Below are 18614 nucleotides of genomic sequence, written 5' to 3'. Positions count from 1 at the left end.
AGCGAGAATTTTACCTTCAAATAAAGTGTGACCATATTTGTATGTATATCTAGATCGTGTTTATATATCATTATATTTGTGTAGTACTTCAGAGAATGTTTTTGATTATGTAAATGCATAATCAAATGTATGACTACTAGAACTGAGTTGAAAGAAATAACCTAGCATCTTTAGTATGTACTCATCAATACACAACATAAAAACACGATATCTGAAAATTATGAATGAATATATATGTATATATATATATATATAGTGAGTTGATAAATGGTCTTCTGTGATAGATACCGTATGTTATGTTAAAACTACTAAAAGTTCCTGTACATTGCTGGGTGGTGGTGAAGTTGAACCAAAAATGCTCAATTGGGTTCATGTCAGATCATTGTATAGGCCAAGACACTAGCAGAAATTAAGTTCCATTTTTCTCCTTAATGATTCAGGTATGGTGAATGAGTGCACTTTTATTTCAGTATGTTGATGTGCTTCCAACTGAAATGGAATAATGAGTAGGGGGCGGGGCTTTATTTCAGTATGTTGATGTACTTCCAATTTAAATGGAATATTGAGCAGGGGGCGGGGCTTTATTTCAGTGTGATGATATAGTTCCAACTTAAATGGAATATTGAGTAGGGGGCGGGGCTTTATCTCAGTGTCTTGATGTACTTCCAACTAACATGGATATTGAGTAGGGGCGGGGCTTTATTTCAGTATGTTGATGTACTTCCAATTGAAATGGAAAATTGAGTAGGGGGCAGGGATTTATTTCAGTATGTTGATGTACTTTAGCTGAAATGGATAATTTAGTAGGGGGCGGGGCTTTATTTCAGTATGTTGATGTACTTTAGCTGAAATGGAATATTGAGTAGGGGGCAGGGCTTTATTTCAGTATGTTGATGTACTTTAGCTGAAATGGATAATTGAGTAGGGGGCGGGACTTTATTTCAGTATGTTGATGTACTTTAGCTGAAATGGAATATTGAGTAGGGGGCGGGGCTTTATTTCAGTATGTTGATGTACTTCCAATTGAAATGGAATATTGAGTTGGGGCAGGGCTTTATTTCAGTATGTTGATGTACTTCCAATTGAAATGGAATATTGAGTTGGGGCAGGGCTTTATTTCAGTATGTTGATGTACTTCCAATTGAAATGGAATAATGAGTAGGGGGCAGGGCTTTATTTCAGTATGTTGATGTACTTCCAATTGAAATGGAATATTGAGTTGGGGCAGGGCTTTATTTCAGTATGTTGATGTGCTTTAACTGAAATGGATATTGAGTAGGGGCGGGGCTTTATTTCAGTGTGATGATATAGTTACAACTTAAACGAAATATTGAGTAGGGGGCGGGGCTTTATCTCAGTGTTGATGTACTTCCAACTAACATGGATATTGAGTAGGGGGCAGGGCTTTATTTCAGTGTGATGATGTACTTCCAACTGAAATGGAATATTGAGTAGGGGGCGGGGATTTATTTCAGTATGTTGATGTGCTTCCAACTGAAATGGAATATTGAGTAGGGGGCGGGGCTTTATTTCAGTGTGATGATATAGTTCCAACTTAAACAGAGTAGGGGGCGGGGCTTTATCTCAGTGTGTTAATGTACTTCCAACTTAAACTGAATATTAAGAAGGGGCGGGGCTTTATTTCAGTATGTTGATGTGCTTTAACTGAAATGGAATATTGAGTAGGGGGCGGGGCTTTATTTCAGTATGTTGATGTGCTTTAACTGAAATGGAATATTAAGAAGGGGCGGGGCTTTATTTCAGTATGTTGATGTGCTTTAACTGAAACGGAATATTAAGAAGGGGCGGGGCTTTATTTCAGTATGTTGATGTGCTTTAACTGAAATGGAATATTGAGTAGGGGGCGGGGAGTTATTTCAGTGTGTTGGATTAATCCTTGTTGGATTTTCAGGTCAAGCAGATCATGGAGGAGGCCGTGACACGCAAGTTTGTGCATGAAGACAGCAGTCACATAATATCTTTCTGCGGTAAGATGATGTTTAGTTTTTTCAGATTATTATTATGTTCATTTTATGTGCATTTGAGTAAATTCTATGTTGTTTGATTTATTATTATTATGAATGAATTGTAATTAATTACTATATTTATTGATAATTATTGTATTTAATTATAATTATCATTCTTGTTAGTAGGTTTTTTTAAATATGTGCATTAGTTTAGTAGTAGTATTATTGTTGTATTATATAGTTTTATATTGTTGTAAAAAATAAATGAAGTGAAGATAGAGAGAGCCCAGTCCAGGAGACTTGAACAAGCAGAAGAATTTCTTTATTGAGACGTGTTGGTTAATCTGCAGTCATACAGCGTCTTCAAGAAGTCCATGTGTCTGCAGAGCCTATTGGAGGTCTGCAGTCTGCGAGCTTTAAGTCTGAATTAAGACAAAGATGTCCCGTCTATAATGTCTTCTTAGGGGGAGGGGTAATGTCTAAACAAAGCATGCAAATTAAATTTTGGAGTCAGCATGGTAACCTGCATGTAGGTGTTTGAAACCTGCCCAGCTACTGACCAGATGAGTTAATCAACAAAAGGGGTTTCTTTGGCCTGAAAGTATCACCCAAAGACAAAGGCAGAGTCGTTAAAAGCCTGACCGTAGCATTTGCATCACTTTGGCTCAGCCAGTAGTCAGAAAGACAAAGGTTAATGTCTCTCATGGCTGGGCTGTTAATAAAATGATATAATCAAAAACCAAAGAATAGAACTTTTCAGTTATGTGTAGATTATTGTTCATTTGAAACTAGATTATATACATTTATATTTCCACAATATCATATAGTTAGTAGTGTTATTGTAGAATCATTAAGATACTAACATTTTTATTTGTATTGTATGTTTACTTTAAAGGGCACCTATGGTGAAAAATCTACTTTTCAAGCTGTTTGGACAGACATATGTGCATGTATGGTGTATAGAGCGTCATATTGGGGTGATATAAACACACCCAGTGCTTTTTTTTCAATTTAACAACATAAAAACGGTGGACCAATTGGAGCGGTTTTCAAACCGACCGCAACTTTACGTAGGAGAGCGGTCCCCCCGCCCACTAATATTGATTGACAGGCGCGTCATCATATCCTCAGTTTGTTGATTCACGTCCGCCATTTTCAGCGTGAGTCGAAGCGATATCACTAAAGGAACATGCTAGCTCTATTTTTAGATGCAAGGCTCATTGGGCTCAACACAAGATCAATATTCTCCACATTATCGCTCTAATCGGAATTATTGGTTGTATCTTTAGGTAGGTTTGCAAACATGTGTACTTCTCATTGAGTCTACCTTATACTTCAGCCGTTTGCATTTCTCGCGATCCCAGAAGCTCCCTGTGATCTTAACTAGCATGCGTTTTAGAATTCTAAACATCGGTTTCTATCAGGGTACACTCAAGTCGACGGCTCGGCACCGCGGACCGCTGCAGAAACCTATGTTTAGAATTCAAAAATGCGTGGCGCAACGATTCGGGACACTTCATGTTTCTGCCGCGCCACAGAGAGTGTCTGGTGTGCCGTGTCGCGGCTTCGAGCGGCGCATCCGGTGCCTCAGTCAAAGTTAATTCAGTGTGCGTGGTTATTAGTTTCTGTGTACAAGCTCGGCGCTTGAAACTAGCACACAGTTGGCTGTAAAACTGTACAAAGACACAAATGATTTTGTTCTCTCTGCTTGGTCTGTGTCAGAGTCGTACATGTACGACTGAATGCTGATCCTCTCCTCTCAGTCTGCCTCTGTTGCAAACGCAGAGCGGGTGAGCTCATGGCCCCGCCCCCTTGTTACGTTGGGCGGGAAGCCAAAACTAATCTACATGTGAAGCAACACACCCCTAAATCAGCGAGCTGTGGACACGCCCCAACATGACACTTTTTAACACATTATAATAAACAAATCTGAATTGTGTTTTAAACTGAACCTAAACTGGCACACTCAGAAGAATCAGAATATTAATATTACATCATAAAAAAGAGGTAAACTAGGTGCCCTTTAAGTATTTTAAATGACATTTTTTATATTTTGTTTCGATTTTAAATTAAGTAAAGTTTTATTAATTTATTAATTTAATGTTTTTTTCAGTGTATTTATTAATATCACAACTACGTGAAAATGAAAACTGTTGCATTTTGCTTAATTTATTATTATTATTATTATTATTATTATTTTAATTTATAATTGTAATTAATTTGTGTATTTATTTTTTTTTTATAATATTTTTTATATTATTTTATTATTTATTATATCTATCATTTTAGTATCATCACCATACTATAAATCTTTTTATTGGTATTTTATATTTATTATGTAATATATATATTATATTTGTTATGTAATATTATTTTATGTATATATATATATATATATATATATATATATATATATATATATTATATATATATATATATATATATATATATTATTGTGTTTTGTAAGTGAACAATGAAAGTTAAAGATTTTTTATATTTCATTTGAGGGAACATTTATTTACCGGGTCACACAGTTTACAATGAGGTTGCATTAGTTAATGTTACATTTATTACATATTAATACAGTCAATCATTGTTAGTTCTGGGGTGACACGGTGGTTAGCACTGTCGCCTCACAGCAAGAAGACCCCTGGTTCGACTCCCAGCTGGGCCAGTTGGCATTTCTGTGTGGAGTTTGCACGTTCCCCCCATGTTGGCGTGGGTTTCCTCCGGGTGCTCTGATTTCCCCCACAGTCCAAACACATGCACAGTTGGTGAATTATGAACTAGTATATGAGTGTGTGTGTGTGTGTGTGTGTGTGTGTGTGTGTGTGTGTGTGTGTGAATGAGAGAGTATTGGGTGTTTCCCAGTACTGGGTTGCAGCTGGAAGAGCATAAAACATATGCTGGAATAGTTGGCGGTTCATTCCGCTGTGGCGACCCCTGATGAATAAAGGGACTAAGTCAAAGGAAAATGAACGTATGAAGTGTTAGTTCCTGTTAACCCACAGGACAACCCTGGATTTTAATAACACATTAGACGAACTATGATTATTAAATGCTTATTAAAAGTATTGTTTATTATTAGTTCATATTAGAAAATACACTAAGTAACATAAGCTAATGAAACCTTATTGTAAAGAGTGACCATTTCGAGTGACTACAATCTTATGCTTTTAATTTTATAGTTATTTATAGTTTTATTTTCACTATAATACCCCTTTTCTAGCATATACATAAACATTTAAAGCTTTTGCATGTGACGAATAAGCATTTTCCCTGGTAAAGCAGCTTGTAGTGTGCTCTTTCTCTCCGTAGTGTTTAATAAAGTGATGTGTGTGTGTGTGTGTGTGTGTGTCAGTATGGTGAGTGGGCTGCTGAAGGACACCTCATTACTGTTATGGGTTATGAGAGTCTGACTGATGGCACACATTATATCCGTTCGTCAAAGCACCTCCATCTAACAATCTGTTCCTGACGGCGCAACAGCAGATTATTGACTTACTTCTGCAACTGAGTGAATAAACACACAGCGAGGAGTCACAGGCTGCGTTCGTGCGGTGTTCAGTGCTGTACTGTACCCAGTGGTGTAAGACATTCACTACTCACTACTCTTAAGGGATTTTAGGAGGGCTGCTTTTACTCATACTCAAACAGATACCTTTACTCTACTTGCACGACATGCTTTGGTAAGTAATGGTACCTATATTTTTTCATTCCTGAGGTGGCACACTCATACACTACGGCCAATTTAGCTTATTCAATTCCCCTATAGCGCATGTGTTTGGACTGTGGGGGAAACCGGAGCACCCGGAGGAAACCCACGCTAGCACAGGGAGAGCATGTAAGCTCCACACTGAAATGCCAACAGGCAGGACTCGAACCAGTGACCTTCTTGCTGTGAGGCGATCGTGCTACCCACTGCGTCACCGTGATGCCAGAGAAAGAAAGTTTTTACAGTATTTCTTATAATAATTTTAACCTAATTTCTTTAACCTAATTACCCTAGTTAAGCCTTCAAATGTCACATTAAGCTGAATACTAGTATCTTTAAAAAAATAATCGTCAAATATTATGTGCTGTCATCGTCTTATTAGAAGTGAGTGATAAAAACTATCATCTTTAGAAATGTGTTAAAAACTCTCCGTTGATGATAATTCAGGGGTGCTGATAATAATTCAGCTGTATATTGCTGTTACAACCCCTTTTTGTCTAGGAGCGTGGGGTTGCACATTTAACTGAGGAATTGGTTAATGCAAAAAACTCAAAACCAAATTGTGATAAGGATGGACAGCAGAAATAAGTGGAGAAATACGTGATTTTATTTACAAAAATTGAGGGTGAATCAGTGAGTGAGGTATTTACAAAATATACAAGGTTAAAGACAATAAAAAAATGAAATGTTAGAAAGACTGGCTATATGGGCGGTGCTAAATAAAAGAACCAAACAGTCTTATTCACAACAAATCCCCTCTAAACCTAATCTAATAAACAAAAGATATGAAAGAAATCTTCAACGTCAATGACGTCCTATCTAATCTACACTGACTAAGACATTAAACATAAAATACAATGGTTGGCACACACCCTCTTACCTGGTGTGTCTAGACAAATGTTAATCTACATACTGATATGCATGTCACGTGACGTACTTACCTACCAGTCTTTCTAAACTCACAGGGAAACATGAGGTTAGGGAAGATATGGCGAATCAAAAGGTAAGAACAGACTGCAACAAACTTGAACAACAATAACAAAGTGTAAATTAAACAATGACCAACAATACTGAGAAACCAACTATCAACCACTAACCAAGCACACCGAACAAACAAGCCACAATACAACAATCAATAGAGCAAAGTGTCAAACAGAGTCAGAGATTCTGCTCCTGAACTAACAAACTGAAATCCTTTTTAAAGGCCAGGTGGCAAGCTGGGATTGGCTGGAACTTGGGCAGAGTAGCAACCAATCAGGTAGCAGGGGAGTTGTGATTGGTTGTAGCAACAACAAGTGAAACAGCCAATCAGAGATGGGAGTAGGCGGAGCAAGTAGGGAAGTGGACTGGGTGACAGACAGAAACACATGATGAGACACAATAATGAACAATAAAATAACCAAATAAGTGCTGGCATGTAACAATTGCATGACCTATTATCACGATAACAATAATTGTGCTATATATCACACTGTATACCTGTGTGTTCTCTGCGCAGGTGTTGTGGAAGCGTGTGTTCTTCATGGGCTGAAGCGACGGGCCGCTGGGTTCCTGCGCAGCAACAAACTGGCGGCTCTGTTCATGAAGGTGGGCAAGATGTTTCCACCGGCGGAGGATCTGTGCCGAAAGGTGCAGGAGCTGGAACAAATCATCGAGAACAAGTGAGAAAGAGCGCTCACTTTCAATGCTTTGGTTAAATTCACATGTGTCTGGATCGTTTGTTTTCGTTGTCTGTGCCATTTTTTTTCAAAGGTGCTATACAACATGAAGGAATTACGTTGATTTGTTTTTACAAATTTAAGTGGATTGAACATAAAGCAATTGAGTTGCCCACCTAAAAAACCCAAGAATTGTGTTGCTTTAGCTCATTTTAAACAAGGAGTTTAAACAAACAGCAAACATCCTTTTTGGAGTGTGTGTGAATGAAATATTCAATGATAAATATTGTTAGTGCTCTGTATTCATGCTATTACGTGAAGTTTCTTAAGCTAATTTCGAGAGGAGCGTGTGATATGATTGAGCACGACTGGCTTCTCATCTGTAATCAGTAATATTCCAATCAGAGTGATCCTAGTTTACTATAAATGGATCGTTTTCCCCCTACTACTCTAACTTTGTTTTGGAAGAATCCCCCCTTCCACCCCATCTCCTCCTTTTCCTCCCTTGTAAAAGGGGAGCTCTTGAGACCTACCTGATCTCGGATCTCCTGATATGCTTATTGACCGGGCGGGAGCCTCGGGCTCAAGTATCTCCGAGCTCAGGGTTCTCTCCCGGGACAGCATGGCAAACCTGCTATGAACGCCAAGCATATCTAAGAGGGAACTCTTGAATTTGATTATTTTTAAACAAAATGACATGTCCTCCAACGAAATTTGTATTCCTTTTGTCAGAGAAAGGACATTTTTACAGTATTTGCTATTATATTTTGTCATCTGGAGAAAGTCTTGTTTCTTTTATTTTGGTTGCGATAAACTTTTTATTATTTGTTTTTCGTTTTTTACTTAATTATTAAAAAACTGTTAATTTTACTCTCTACTTTTTTTTTTAAAGATTTATTTTGGCCTTTTTGCCTTTATTAAGCGGATAGGACAGTGTTTCAGACAGGAAGCGAAGTAGGAGAGAGAGAGGGGGTAGGGATGGGAAATGTCCACGAGCCGGGATTCGAACTCGGGACGCCCTGAAGTGCTACTACACCATATGTCAGCCCACTAGGCTATTGCACTGACAATTCTACTCTCTACTTTTAAAAAATTAATATTCAAACATGTTTACAACTTACAAAACAGTAAACCACAACATAGACACAAAAAACAAAACAAGAAAAATAAATAAATTAATAATTTATACATTTTTAAAAATGATTTTTGAGGTCAATTTTATTAGCTTTAAAACATTTGTACTTTTTAATATAAGTTATAAAATTCGTATAAATTAGTTATTTTTGGACAAAGAACCCAAAAATGGGGCGACACAGTGACGCAGTAGGTAGTGCTGTCGCCTCACAGCAAGAAGGTCGCTGGTTTGAACCTCGGCTGGGTCAGTTGGCATTTCTGTGTGGAGTTTGCTTGTTCTCCCCGTGTTGGCGTGGGTTTCCTCCACAGTCCAAACACATGCGCTATAGGGGAATTGGGTAGGCTAAATTGTCTGTAGTGTGTGAGTGTGTTTGGATATTTCCCAGAGATGGGTTGCAGCTGGATAAAACATATGCTGGATAAGTTAGCGGTTCATTCCGCTGTAGCGACCCTGTATTAATAAAGGGAAAGGAATGAATGAATGAACTGTTGAAAAATGAGTTTCATAAACGTCTCATTAAATAGCACTTGCTGAATTTATATTTATATTAAAATTTATTTATATTATTACCTCGCGAAAACGGAAATGCTTGAAGTTTCTGCCAACCCGACTCTACACCATAACTTTTCAATCCAGATGGATGGAGCAACCATTACTGCATCCAAAATGGTAAAAAGCCTTGGAGTAACGATTGATGACCAACTAAACTTCTCTGAGCACATTTCTAGAACTGCTCGATCTTGCAGATTCGCACTCTATAACATCAGAAAGGTCCGACCCTTCATATCTGAACATGCAGCTCAACTCATTGTTCAAGCTCTTGTTCTCTCCAAACTGGACTATTGCAACTCTCTACTAGCCGGGCTTCCAGCTAACTCTATCAAACCTCTTCAGCTGCTTCAGAACGCAGCAGCACGAGTGGTCTTTGATGAACCCAAAAGAGCACATGTCACTCCGCTACTCACCCGTTTGCACTGGCTGCCAGTTGCTGCTCGCATCAAATTCAAAGCTCTGATGTTTGCTTACAAAGCGACCTCTGGCTTTGCTCCTTCTTATCTGCTCTCACTTCTGCAGATATATGTGCCCTCCAGAAACTTGCGTTCTGTGAATGAACGTCGCCTCGTGGTTCCATCCCTAAGAGGGAAGAAATCACTTTCCCGAACTCTCGCATTCAATCTGCCCAGTTGGTGGAATGAACTCCCTAACTGCATCAGAACAGCAGAGTCACTTGCTGTCTTCAAGAAACGACTAAAAACTCAACTGTTTAGTCTCCACTTTCCTTCCTAATCTTAACTGCCTCTCTGGCTATACCACTAACTGGACTCTCTCTCCAAAAAAACACATTACTAATGCTTTGCTTCTTAGACTTTACACACCTGAAACTTGTCTATAGCACTTATTCACTGCTGCTCTTATAGTTGTGTAAATTGCTTCCTTGTCCTCATTTGTAAGTCGCTTTGGATAAAAATGTCTGCTAAATGTAAATGTAAATGTAATTATTATATATTTATATATAGCCTTATTGTAGAGTGTTACCAATATTTCTGCTGGTTTGAAAGTATATTATTGTGCACTAATGAATCCTGCATTTGACTGTAAAGCGTATGGTCCGAGCGAGTCTGTTTTTCAGTAATTATGTTTTTAATTTTCCCAACACAAGACAAAATCAGAGTCAGATGAGTCAGGAGAGTGTCCGAAAGCAGCCCAGGCCACCAAACCTGTCTCCTCTGGCCATCAAACACCTCTGGATCCGCACCGCGCTCACACAGAAGCTGCTGGACAAGATCGTCCTGTACCTGGTGGAGAACAGCAGGTGAACAATTCAATAATGACCGATGTTGTGTTGATGCAGACCACACTGAAAACAGTCAAACTGCTGTGTCTTTCCCTTTCATAACATTGACTTAAAGGTAAAATATTGTTTTTATAGACGATTAATTAATTGAAATGCTTCGGTTCAACTTAAAATAACAAAAACAAAACCAGGTTGTACTTTGGACTAAACTATAATAAATACACACCTAATATAGTGTACATCAGGGCTATTCAATTACAAATTTAGTTGGGCCAGATTGTCAAACCAAGAAGGTTAGCTGGGCCAGTCATTTTAGCGGCAAAGCAGCTCATATGGACAAATTTTAAAACCAACACAAAACAAATGTATTGAAAAACATAAGGTTTATTCTTGTTTCTCTTTTAACTTTGGTCAGTTTGCAGAGCAAAAGGTGCATACAAAAAGAGCTGAATTCACAGAATCTGACGGTGTACTCACACGATGTACAGCTGCCTTGAACTGGGCTGAAGCACGCTTGTCCCCCCTCCCGTCTCCCCAGACGGCCAACACTCACGTTGCATTCGGGCCTGAGCATGCTTACGTCATTGATGATGCGCTGTTCAGTTTAAGAAGCGCTCTCGCTCAGCACAGTCAAGATTTCTTTATATTGTTATATCGTTTTAGTGTTTTAGGATGCAGTGACACGCAGTCAAATATTTCGCCGAACAGATCAGCCACTTCTGACGCTCATAAACAATCATAAAATCCTTATACTGCCGAAATTATGAGGTTTGCTAAAGGTGCAGTGAGGGGTTTGCATCTTTAATAATCTACGACAGTTTGCGTTGATTAAACAGTAAGAATGATTAATAAATTTATATGAAACAGGCCCTTAAAAGTCACGTCTCGTCTTTAGTTTCGGGCTCAGGTACGCTTAGCACCCTGCAAGTGTACCGCGCCTGAGCCCGAGTGAACCGTGCCCAGGCACACCGCTTCCAATTGGGCACGCTCTGTATTGTTTGCGTGTTGCAGGCTACGTAATTTACGTAGGTATTTGCGTTTTTGGCGGGACCATAGACATAATAAATACTTTATATTAATATTAATATAATATATTAAATAACAATTAATGAATAATATATATTAATTTATTATCTATAGGCGGAACCATGGGCTGGGCCGCTCGGAGGTTGATTCTGGGCCGCATGTGGTCCGTGGGCCGCCAATTGAATAGCCCTGGTGTACATGATTGTGGTTAGAATGTGGGTTAGGTTTATAAGGTTAGTTACTTGTAATTATGCATTGTAGTTACTATAGTAAGCGCGTGGGACGTGTGCAACTACATCACTTTAATTGAGGGGTGTTACCCATATTTTACAGAGTGGAGAGTGCTGTAACTCAATCAATTAAATTCAATTCATCTTAATTCATATAGCGCTTTTACAATGTAGATTGTGTCAAAGCCGCTTAACACTGAAGTTCTTGTGAACTGAAACCGTCAGTCCAGTTTTCAGAGTTGAAGCTTAGTTTAGCTCAGTTCAGTGTGGTTTAATTTTCACTGCTGAAAGTCCAAACACTGAGCAAATCCATCGATGCGCAGCTCCACAAGTCCCAAACCAAGCAAGCCAGTGGCGGCAGTGGTGAGGAACAAACTTCACCAATTGACCAAAGTGAACACTCGAGAGACACCAGGCTCACGACCATTTCTCCTATGGCCAAACTTCTTGTGCAGAGCTGCAGTCTAGGCGCCGGGGGCTGGAGAAGATGTGAGTAATTCACTGGTGGGTGTTCAGGCTGGCCCACGAGATCAATGCGAAGACTCGTCACTGGGGTCTTTTCAGGAATAAGCCTCATGCTCTCCGCTCCTCCACGACCGCCACAGCATCTGCTCAGGATACGGCCTAGTCTAGGATTATGGAGACCTCGGGATTATGAAAAAAAGACATAAGCGTGGATGGCGTTCAAATTGTAATGTCAATGCATGTATACACAGGCAAATATGCAAATTATTTACATAATCTAATTATTTTGTATATTTAATCCTGTTTTTGTGCAGATTTTATGGTTTCTTGGCAGATTAAGATCCAATAATGAGACATGTTTGAATGTATGTCACTGTCTCGATGTGTTTCAGTAAGTTCTTTTGTTTTTATTTTATTGTACTCCAGTAAGTTTTACGAAAGAGAAGCTCTTCTGCGGGATCCAGTTGACGGCCCGATCCTTGCGTCTTTGCTGGGTATCAGCTTCATTACTTTGAATGATGTTTCAGCGGTTGTACAGCATCTTGTCATTTTCCAATTGAGATGTTGTGATGGTCTTCCTTTCAGTGGGTCCCTGCGCGCTGGAGTACACCAAAGCAAAGACAGCCAATCACTTCTGGACGGATCCGTCAGCTGATGAACTGGTGCAGAGACACCGCATTCACAGCGGACACTGCCGACAGGACTCGCCCACTAAACGCCCGGCTCTCGTAAGACACATCTCATATTTAATGCTTGGATTGAGGCCATGAGATTGTGCAGTTTTCAATTCTCGAATCAGAAAGCGAGGCTGATGCTGCTTTAAATGCAGGAATAAGACTTTCTCCAGAAGAATTATAGGAAATGCTGTGAAAAATTCCTGAATCTGTTCAACATCACTTCATAAATTCAGTAGAGAGTCTCTATTGTACAGCGGTGAGATGAACTGTTTTATATGGATATCCATGTTATATATGAAATGTTTTCTAGATTCAGAAGAGGCAGTCGAGCGGCAGTATGGATGACAGGCCTTCGCTCTGGGCTCGGGATTACGTCGAATCTCTTCATCAAAACTCCAGGGCCACGCTGCTCTTCGGGAAGAACAATGTCCTCGTGCAGCCGGTAAGTCAGCCGTGAAATGCTACTGTGATTTTTTGCAGAGATATGATATTTTAATGAAAGTGTGGCAATAAATCTGCTCTTTCAGACAGACGACATGGAAGCAATCCCAGGATACCTTTCTTTACACCAGACGGCGGATCTCATGACGCTGAAATGGACGCCGAACCAGCTGATGAACGGAAACACTGAGTTTGATTATGAAAAGAGGTGATGCATAATGTACATATTCAATTACTCTGTTTATATCGTGATTATAAGCATATTGATATCCTGGGCCCTTGAATACCTTGAATAATGATTTATTATTTAGAAAGTGTTTTAAGAATATTCTAATTGTTGCAGTAATACTTTAACACTTAACTTTAATACTTCTTGTCTAACAAAAAAGTAAGACAAGTTAATTTAACTAAAGTCAGTGTAATGACAACTACTAAAGCATTTATTAATCTTAGCTGAATTTGTTAGTTAATGCCTAATAACATGTTTAAATCAAAAGTCGTATTATTGGTTACGCTTTATTTAAAGGTGACCAAGTTAGAGTGTAATTGTTTATTTGACTGCTGAGTAATATTAATTAATTTACTTGCTATATGGTTGGGGTTGGAAAATGCGGGTTAGAGTTAGTTATATGCAATTATGCATAACTCATTGTAATTACTTTAGTAAGCACATGGAACATGGAACATGTCGCTTCAGCCCATGAAGAACACACGCTTCCACAACACCTGCACAGAGAACACACAGGTATACAGTATGATATATAGCACAATTATTGTTATCGTGATAATAGTCCATGCAATATACAGCTGAATTATTATCAGCACCCCTGAATTATTATCAACGGAGAGTTTTCAACACATTTATAAACATGATAGTTTTAATCACTCACTTCTAATAACATGATGACAGCACATAATATTTGACGATTATTTTTTAAAGATACTAGTATTCAGCTTAACGTGACATTTGAAGGCTAAACTAGGTTAATTAAGGTAATTAGGTTAAAGAAATTAGGTTAAAATTATTATAAGAAATACTGTAAAAACTTCCTTTATCTGGCATCACGGTGGCGCAGTGGGTAAAGTTTTAGCGTTTTTGTTAAGTTGTCCCTGCTGAAAAAACAGCTTAAGCCAGCCTAAGCTGGTTGGCTGGTTTTAGCTGGTTGACTGGTTTTAGAGGTGTTTTGGCCATTTCCAGGCTGGTTTCCAGCCATTTCCAGCCTGGTCTTAGCTGGTCAGGCTGGAAAACGACCAGCTAAAACCACCTTGACCAGTCTGGTTTAAGCTGGACATAGCTGGTTTTGGCTGGGCTCCCAGCCTGGTTAGGCTGGTCAAGCTGGTTTTAGCTGGTCATCTTCCAGCCTGACCAGCTAAGACCCGGAATGGCTGGAAACCAGCCTGGAAATGGCCAAAACCCCTCTAAAACCAGGCTGGTCAACCAGCTAAAACCAGCTAACCAGCCTAGGCTGGTTTAAGCTGTTTTTTTCAGCAGGGACAACCCCAAATCAGAAAAATTTGGGACAGTATGGAAAACGCAAATAAAAAAGTTTACTTTGACTTGTATTTTGATTGCAGACAATACAACAAACATTAACTAATGGGTTCCTCATGATTATTATTATTATTAAATAATAACACGTATTCCAATTTTGATTCTTGCAACACATTTCAACAAAAGTTGTGACAGGAGCAGTTTAGGGCAGTAATCAGGTAAACTGCTGAAATAATGATGTGATGTGAATCAGGTGATGTCAACAGGTGATTGTAGTTATGATTTGGTACAAAAGCAGCATCCAAGAAAGGTCTAGTCTTTCAGGAGCAAAGATGGGCCGAGGATCACCAGTTTGCCAACAAATACGTGGGAAAATGATTGAAATGTTTAAAAACAATGTTCCTCAAAGAAAGAGAGGAAGACATTTGGACATTTCACCTTCAACAGTGCAGAACATCATTAAAAGATTGAAGGAATCTGGAGGAATTTCAGTGCGTGAAGGACAAGCTGAACTACCGTGATCTCCGATGATGATGATGATTATGATGATGATGATGATGAAGATATATTCAGTGTGGTTGTGCAAATGAAAATATTTTAAGACCATTATGCTGTCTCTTTATTTTCTCCATAGTGTTTATTGGGATTTTGCGATGACCATCCGTCTAGAGGAAATCGTTTATCTGCACTGCCATCAGCAAGGTGAATATATCGACACCTAACACATTTAGCCCCATAAAACCTGACATGTGAAACAACAAACAATCAAAGTTCTTAAAATGGAACAAAGTACGGTAACACTTTAAATTTAGTTTAGTACTTACTATAGTAACTACAACAAATCATGCATAACTATATGTAAGTAACCCTAAACTTAACCCACATTCTAGACCAGGCATGGGCAAACTTAATACTGGAGGGCCGGTATCCCTGCAGAGTTTTGCTCCAACACTAATCAAACACACCTGACCACCCTAATTAGTGTCTTCAAGATCACTAGAAAGCTACAAGCAGGTGTGTTTGATTAGGGTTGGAGCAAAACTATGCAGGGACACCGGCCCTCCAGGATCGAGTTTGCCCATCCTTGGTCTAACCCCAACCATAGTACATTTACATTTATAGTACATTTAGGCAATTACTCAATTAAACGAATAGTCATTTCATATCAAATGTCTATAGCTACATAACCACAATTTTTGGCTCAGTGGGTAGCACTGTTGCCTCACAGTAAGAAGGTCGCTGGTTTGAGTCCCGGCTGGGGCAGTTGGCATTTCTATGTGGAGTTTGCATGTTCTCCCAGTGTTGGTGTGGGTTTCCTCTGGGTGCTCCGGTTTCCCCCACAGTCCAAACACATGCACTATAGGGGACTAAATTGGCTGTAGTGCATGAGTGTATGTGAGTGAATGAGTGTGTATGGATGTTTCCCAGTAGTGGGTTGTAGCTGGAAGGACATCCGGCGGTTCATTCCGCTGTGGTGACCCCTGAAAAATAAGGAACTACGCTGAAGAAGAATGAATAAATTAATCAGAAATTTTAATATAATTATAAAGGTAATCATTTATTTAAATACTATGTGTATACAATATATATATATATATATTTAAAAATAAATTATCCATACACAGCACCAACAAAGCAAACAAGACCCCCCCCCCCCCCTCCTTACCACCAACCCATACCATCCCCCACCCCTCCATCTCTACTGATTGCTCAACCACCCCACCCATATCCCCGGTCTTAACTATCCCTAGCTATACAGTTTTCTATTCAATGGCACCTTTAAAGAAATCATCAAAGGAAAACAGTAGATGTCAGTGCCAGGTTTATTTATATAGCACCGTTAAACACAACCAGAGTAGACCAATGTCCTGTGCAAGACAGCTTACCAAACTTAACCAATGCGACAGTAAAGTTACATTACTAAAATACAGCGCAGTGATGCCTCAGTGATTTCCTCTGATCTGCAAGAGGACATTTATCTAGCTGCGTGGATGTAGAGCACTGGAATGTGGCAGACAGAGGCTGAAGCACAGGAGGAGATATGGGCTGTTCACACAGAATGCATTTTCCCTACTTATCTATTGTTTTTCATTGTAAACATGCGCTGGACGGATGTGTTTGACCATTATGCTCGCGTTTTTCGAAGTGCTGCACACGTCAAGTTGAAAAATCTCCAAAAGCAGTGGACCAATCAGAAGAGCTCGAAGGAGGGGCAGTGTTTATAGTAGAAAGTTGGCATGGCGACTGTTTTATTTACCGTTGTATTACCGCGGAGGAGGCGCTTATTGTGGCTGATATCCTGAGTTATATGATGTATCTTGTCATAACATATTGTTTTTGTATTTCTAAAGGGTCGGTTATTGTCGTTATTACATCACGTTCCTAATATGGCGTCACATGGACCTTTTTACAAGATGTAAATTAAGTCTCTGATGTCCCCAGAGTGTGTGTGTGAAGTTTCAGCTTAAAATAACCTATACATAATTCGTTATACCTCTTTAAAACTGCCCCTTTAAGGCTTTGGTCCTAATGGTGCCATTTTTGTTACTGTCGCTTTAAATTCAAATGAGATTGTGTTCCCAGCCCTCTTTTAAAAAGGGGTGGAGCTATAAATGCCTACATGTTGCAGATTCAGAACTCTAATGGACAGACGGCTGCTTCTCACTCAGGGCTGTTTAAGCTAATGAGGAAGAGATGGTAATTAGTGGGCGGGGCTTTCCCCCTCTGATGACACGTACAAAGCGAGAATATCAATCACAGTGTTTCTGCAGACTGTTTATGTCAAGTGTGATTATACCAAATTGAATTAATTAATGTTTACCATTAGAAGTTGGACATATCCACACACTGCTGACACACAACTGCGTTTAAGCCAATTATAAAAGTGATTTTTCCATAACTCACGTAACAAGTTCTCTCTGAATGTGTTTAGTGGACAGTGGGGGTACTGTGGTTCTGGTCAGTCAAGACGGGATCCAAAGGCCTCCGTTTCGTTTCCCAAAAGGAGGACACCTGCTCCAGTTCCTCACCTGTCTGGAAACAGGTCTCCTTCCTCATGGACAACTGGATCCTCCTCTGTGGTCCCAAAGAGGAAAGGTTTGCCAAACACTATTCATTTAATAATACTTAATGCAACAAAGGGGCATCACGGTGGCACAGTGGGTAGCACAAACACCACACAGCAAGAAGGCTGCTGGTTCGAGCCTCGGCCGGGTCAGTTGGCATTTCTGTGTGGAGTTGTTCTCCCCGTGTTCGCGTGGGTTTCATCCGTGTGCTTCGGTTTCCCCCACAAGTCCAAAGACATGCGGTATAGATGAATTGGGTAAGCTAAATTGACCCTAGTGTATGTGTGTGAATGAGTTTGTATGGATGTTTCCCAGTGATGGGTTGCAGCTGGAAGGGCATCCGCTGCATAAAACATATGGTGGATCAGTTGGTGGTTCATTCCACTGTGGCGACCCCAGAATAATAAAGGAAAATGACTGAATGAATGAATAATGCAACAAAAGTATGTTTTACAGACTGTTTTATACTCCTCCTCCAGGGAAAAGTGTTTCCAAAACTGCGTAAAAGGAGTCCGCATGGATCCTGTGAGTCTTTCTCTGACAAGGATGAAGATGAGGCCACTGATTATGTGTTCCGGATTATATACCCAGGCAGTCAAGAGTTCGGTATGTTCACATGATGTTGCTCTTCAATTCTGCGGTTTCATACAAGCCATTTATTATCAGACCAGACATTAGAATCTGCTTTTATTAGTCCTATCAGTACTATCTACTGATATAATGTTTAAAGGGCCATGAAACCCCTCTGTCTCAGCAGGGTGTTTTCACACCTCTAGTTTGGACAATGTCAGGAAAGTGGGTGTGTCCAGCTCGGTTTGGGTGGAAGTGTAGGGGGAGGGAAAGAGGGCAGGTGGATAAAAATGTGCATAAAAATAGGAGTTTCCGTTTGAGCACGTGCTGATTTTCACAGAGGCAAAACAAACACACAGACTCAGGGCAGAAAGACGG

General features: G+C 39.6%; 1 protein-coding gene across 1 annotated transcript in view; it reads left to right on the top strand.

The window, feature by feature from the left end:
* Positions 1-18614, top strand: part of sgsm1b (small G protein signaling modulator 1b) — a 38190-nt gene that overhangs the window by 1159 nt on the left and 18417 nt on the right. The window contains exons 3-12 of the mRNA XM_056467395.1: positions 1913-1988; positions 7181-7343; positions 10136-10288; positions 12418-12485; positions 12577-12719; positions 12979-13110; positions 13196-13317; positions 15236-15303; positions 17534-17697; positions 18146-18272. Coding sequence (XP_056323370.1) covers positions 1913-1988; positions 7181-7343; positions 10136-10288; positions 12418-12485; positions 12577-12719; positions 12979-13110; positions 13196-13317; positions 15236-15303; positions 17534-17697; positions 18146-18272 — 1216 coding nt within the window. The remainder of the gene's footprint in view (positions 1-1912; positions 1989-7180; positions 7344-10135; positions 10289-12417; positions 12486-12576; positions 12720-12978; positions 13111-13195; positions 13318-15235; positions 15304-17533; positions 17698-18145; positions 18273-18614) is intronic.

The sequence above is a fragment of the Danio aesculapii genome, chromosome 10, assembly GCF_903798145.1.
Source record: "Danio aesculapii chromosome 10, fDanAes4.1, whole genome shotgun sequence".
In the NCBI taxonomy this organism is placed as follows: domain Eukaryota; kingdom Metazoa; phylum Chordata; class Actinopteri; order Cypriniformes; family Danionidae; genus Danio; species Danio aesculapii.
This window is presented reverse-complemented; position numbering and strand designations above follow the sequence as displayed.